This window comes from Ceratotherium simum, chromosome 12, assembly GCF_057802395.1.
Source record: "Ceratotherium simum simum isolate JZ-2026a chromosome 12, ASM5780239v1, whole genome shotgun sequence".
Classification (NCBI taxonomy): Eukaryota; Metazoa; Chordata; class Mammalia; order Perissodactyla; family Rhinocerotidae; genus Ceratotherium; species Ceratotherium simum.
In genome coordinates, this window is record NC_141911.1 from 66,892,631 (window position 1) to 66,897,351 (window position 4,721).

At 57.0% G+C, this 4,721-nt stretch overlaps 1 protein-coding gene across 1 annotated transcript; it reads left to right on the forward strand.

The window, feature by feature from the left end:
- The first annotated feature begins 2,579 nt into the window (after nt 1-2,579).
- Nucleotides 2,580-4,430, forward strand: NEUROG2 (neurogenin 2). Its single transcript, XM_087437245.1, has one exon. It carries the CDS (start codon nt 2,751-2,753, stop codon nt 3,567-3,569), a length of 819 nt encoding a protein of 272 aa, XP_087293371.1. The 5' UTR covers nt 2,580-2,750; the 3' UTR covers nt 3,570-4,430.
- Nucleotides 4,431-4,721: the final 291 nt, after the last annotated feature.

The window sequence follows — 4,721 nt, forward strand, 5'->3', positions numbered from 1 at the left end:
TATTAATTTCTCATTCTGCAGGTTCATGATACAGAGCCAGAGACCCAAAGAAGTGCGAGGGAGGCAGATGCTGTATTCTGGAGAGACTGAACGTGTCTCTCTCTTCTTTCTTTTTTTAATCTCTGCACTTCGAACAAATAAAATCAAGCTGTTCTGAAAGGATTGAGGAGGGAACTGGGGAAACAATGCTTTTAAATTTAGGGAATTTATTTTAAAAGGGGAGGAGATGCAAAATACAACTATCAATGGGCAAAGTGAAAATCGTAGAGGAAAGTGGAAGTTGGAGAGATGAGGCAGGTAACAGTCTCATGGGACTCCAATGTTCATTTTCTTTACTTTGTGCCTTCCCATCCTGCTTGTTACCTCCCATCAGAGAACATTAAACAAATTAAAACCATGCCAAAACACTAACAACTTTCATCTAACCAACACGACTTTCATCATTCTCTTCTCTGAAATACAACTTGTTTCCAATTTCTACAAACCAAATGAGACAGAGACCCGCAGAAAATATTCTTTTTCTCTTGCAACTTTTCAACTCCTAACATTCCAACTGCACCTTGCTTAAACTTAATTTGCAAAAGGCTTCCCAAGGGACTCCTCCAATCTGCTCGAGCTTAGATCCATCCCTGCCACTAATGCACGGTCTAACTCTCTGCCCAGCACACACTTCTGGGGGCTCTAGTTCCGTCTCTAAGGAAAGTCAGCTACGTCGACAAGAGGGTGGGCGTTGAGTGTGGGGAGGAGAGAGGGAGGGCCGACGTGCAATTCAGAACAAGTTTCCTCCAAAGTCCGGTAGCCCTTCAGCTCTTTTTTCCTATTGAAAAGCCAGAGAATCGGGCGGACGGGCCCCATGTCCCTACAACGCCCCCCAGCGCGGAGCAGAGGTCACGGAAGTGTCAGCGCGGCCCATTCGCTCCGGGAGGCGCAAGTTCCCGGCTCCTCTTGCTCGGCTCGCCGCCACCCACGCAGGGAGGCCCCTGGCTGCTACGCCCTGACGTAAACTGGGGCTAATCTGGAAAAAAGCCCACCTGTGTCAGTGACCGGGGTCTCAGTGTATCACAGGTAAAATGAGGAGGTCCCTTTCCGCTCTAACCTGTGAGTGCTTTTATTCTCACAGCCCCTAAAAGCCCATCAGCTGCTCCCCACTCCATCTCCCCTTCCAGGAGACGCCTCTGTGAATCCCCCAAAGTCCTCTCCCTTCTCCCTCTCCCGTTAGTCTCTCTGGAACCTAAACACGCTTGCCCAGGATGTGCCCACCGCTCGCCACCCACACCCCATTCCTCCCTTAACCAAATGAATGCGTTTAAAAATCATTTACTATTTGATACAGCTCCTAAGAGGCTTTGCCAAGAGTCGTCCGGCAGCACCGGGATGCTGACCCCCATTAACTAATTCCTCGGATCCCGACGTCCGGGAGCGAGGAGGCCGGGCCGCGCCGGGTACGGTGCGTGCGCGCGCGCCGGGCAGGGGGTGGGGTGCGGCCGCGAGGACGGGGGCGGGGATGGTCTCCTCGGTCCCCCCACCCGCCCCCAGCGCCCCGGCCCCTAATGAGCCGCTGAAAGGGAGCGGGCTCCGGTGCGCGTGGCTCGCAGGCCTCCCGGAGTCCGGGGCGCCCTGATTGGCCAGCTGCGCCTCGCGACCTCCATTCACTAATAAATTAGCGGCACGCTCCAGCCGAGCGCGAGCCACCAATCACAATGGGCAGCGGCGGCGACAACAGCCGCAGCTTGAGCCGCCGCCGCCGCCACGGCTTCAGCCGCTGCGACCGCAGCCTCGAGCTCCAACAGGAGCTTTAGAACCATTTTATGCTGATTAGATAAAGGGGGGAAAGAGAGGCGGGGGCGATGGGAGCAGGATGGATGGCAGGGCCAGGGGAGGGGGACTTGGGTGAAGAAAGAGAAAGAAATGAATGATGATAATGCAATGAAAAGAGTAAGCCCGGGGAGGGAAAAGCGGGGGAGAAGGGGGGCAGCACGGGGGGAGGAGGCGGCAGCCGGGGGTGGGGGGGAGGTAGGGGCCCCGGGGGCAGATCTGATTGTTTTCTTGGTGGTATATAAGGGGTTTTAAGGAGAGTCGTGTGCCAGACACGCAGCCACTGAACCACAAGCAGCTTCGCTTTAACTGGAGTGCCCGGGAGTCGCGTGCCAGCAGCCGCACGGCCGGGGACTGACTGACAGACAGACACGCACCACCACCACAACACACGAGAGCCGGGCGGGTCGCCGTGGCCGCCGGGGCTCTTGGCAAACGCCGGTGGGACAGGGCCCCCGCGGGGCCGCGCCGCAGCAGCGCCGGGCCGGCCGCTTCCGAGAGGAGAGGGACGCGGCGCGGCGCTCCCGGCGGCGCGGAGAATCGCGGCACACGCCAGCGTGAGAGCGACGCCGAGCGCGTTTGGAGAGCGAAGTGAGTGAGTACCCGCGCTGCCGCTCCAGCTTGAACGGTGTTTCCCGCACTCCGTCCCACCACGTCCGGACGCCCTTTGCTCGCGCAGAATCTTTGTCGCGGGGCCGCGGTCCCTTCCCGGGCGGGACCACAGAGTGCGGGACCCGGCTGGCTGGCGGCGGGGTCACAACTGGGGGCGCTCCTGAGCTCGGAGAGCACTGGCAGGGCTTTCCTCTCTAGCGCGGTTCCGAACCAGTCCTCTCGGGCGCGCGCAGGATAATGTCCCTGTGGCACCCAGAACGCGCCTCTGCGCCTAAATTGACACCTCGTTTGCTTCTTTCTCCTTCCCTGCTCTCTTCGGTAGGATGTTCGTCAAATCCGAGACCTTGGAGTTGAAGGAGGAAGAGGACGTGCTGCTGCTGCTCGGTTCGGCCTCCCCCGCCTCGGCGGCCCTGACCCCGCTGTCGTCCAGCGCCGACGAGGACGAAGAGGAGGAGCTGGGCGCGGCGGGCGGGGCGCGGCGGCAGCGGGGGCCGGAGGCCGGGCCCGGGGCGCGGGGCGGCTCGCCCGCCGGAGCCGAGGGCTGCCGGCCCGCGCGGCTGCTGGGGCTGCTGCACGAGTGCAAGCGGCGCCCCTCCAGGGCGCGGGCCGTCTCCCGCGGCGCCAAGACGGCCGAGACCGTGCAGCGCATCAGGAAGACGCGCAGACTGAAGGCCAACAACCGCGAGCGCAACCGCATGCACAACCTCAACGCGGCGCTGGACGCGCTGCGGGAAGTGCTCCCCACTTTCCCCGAGGACGCCAAGCTCACCAAGATCGAGACCCTGCGCTTCGCCCACAACTACATCTGGGCGCTCACCGAGACCCTGCGCCTGGCCGACCACTGCGGGGGTGGCGGTGGAGGCCTGCCGGGGGCGCTCTTCTCCGAGGCCGTCTTGCTGAGCCCGGGAGGCGCGAGCGCCGCCCTGAGCAGCGGCGGAGACAGCCCGTCGCCTGCCTCCACGTGGAGCTGCACCAACAGCCCCGCGCCGTCCTCCTCCGCGTCCTCCAGCTCCACCTCCCCCTACAGCTGCACTTTATCTCCCGCCAGCCCGGCGGGGTCCGACATGGACTTTTGGCAGCCCCCGCCTCCCGACAAGCACCGCTACGCACCTCACCTCCCCATAGTCCGGGACTGTATCTAAAGCCGCCATCTCTGCCACCCACGCCAGGCCTTAGTGGAGTTCCCTTCCTGTCCCCGACCGAGCCCTCCTCCCACCCCTCTCCTGCCCCCGTTTTCCACCACTTCACAGAGCAGATGTAGCCGTTCTGATTCCTCGGTTCTTTGTGGCGTTCCTTGGCTAAAGGTTTCCTTCATTCAGACGGGCTCTAATTTATTGTAAGTGTGATGGAGCTTATTGTCAAAGAGGATGGTGGAGTTTGGGGGGCGCTCCTTACGGCTAAAAAGATGCTGGGAAGAGACGAAGGCGGCACGTCTAAGGAGTTTGCCGCGCGGACTGACGCTCCTCCCCTCTCTGTAACGTCGGAGGACTCGGTACAGTTCGTGTGAATCTCCCGGGGGAATGCAACTGGTTCCTGTGATCTCTTCACCTTTGCTTCTACATAGAGATGTTAATGTCGAGTAGAAAGAAATGTATCTTAGCATCTGAATGATTTTACCGGTAATAATATTATCCACAGATTTGCAATGGCTGGCATCTGCTTTCTTCCCATTGCTGTCTGCGGGCTGTGGGAATTTCACCTGTCAAACCGAACTTTCCCTCTCTGATGTGCACTTTGTTCTGTTTCCCAGATTCGTCACAATACCTATTGTCCCGTCCTTCTCTTTCCTTTTTCTTCTCCATTTTGCCATCTGTCTCTTATGATTTATAAGGGGGAAAAAGTTGTTTTGTTAGAGGGCCAGGTTAGAAGTCATTGTATAATTTGTAGCCTTTGTAATGACTGAATGCGAGCGTGGAAATTTAGGCTGAACTCTCTATCAAAAGGAAAAATGTGAAGGAAAAGGGAAAAATCAGGAGGGAGGATTGCTTCATGCATTATTTATCTCGACCTTTTAGGGGAGAAGGAACTCCCCCCTTCTTTCAAGAGATTAAAAATAAATCAACAGACTGAGAACCCAAGCAGACACGGAGCATTATCCAGATCAGCCACACACGTGTTCCTTTCTATTTATTATAAAGAAAATTTTCATGGGAAAAGTATGTATTTTTTGTATATTCTACAGAGTTTATTCTAGTATGTATTTACGTCTTGAAGAACAAGGAAGTTGTTCTTGTGATTAAACTATAAATAAAGTATCTAATTTTCATAACTTTTCTGTGTTGTATTATAACTTT

Bases quoted from the DNA above. Each gene is read 5' to 3' on its own strand.
- NEUROG2 (XM_087437245.1), top strand. From the start codon at position 2,751: ATGTTCGTCAAATCCGAGACCTTGGAGTTGAAGGAGGAAGAGGACGTG.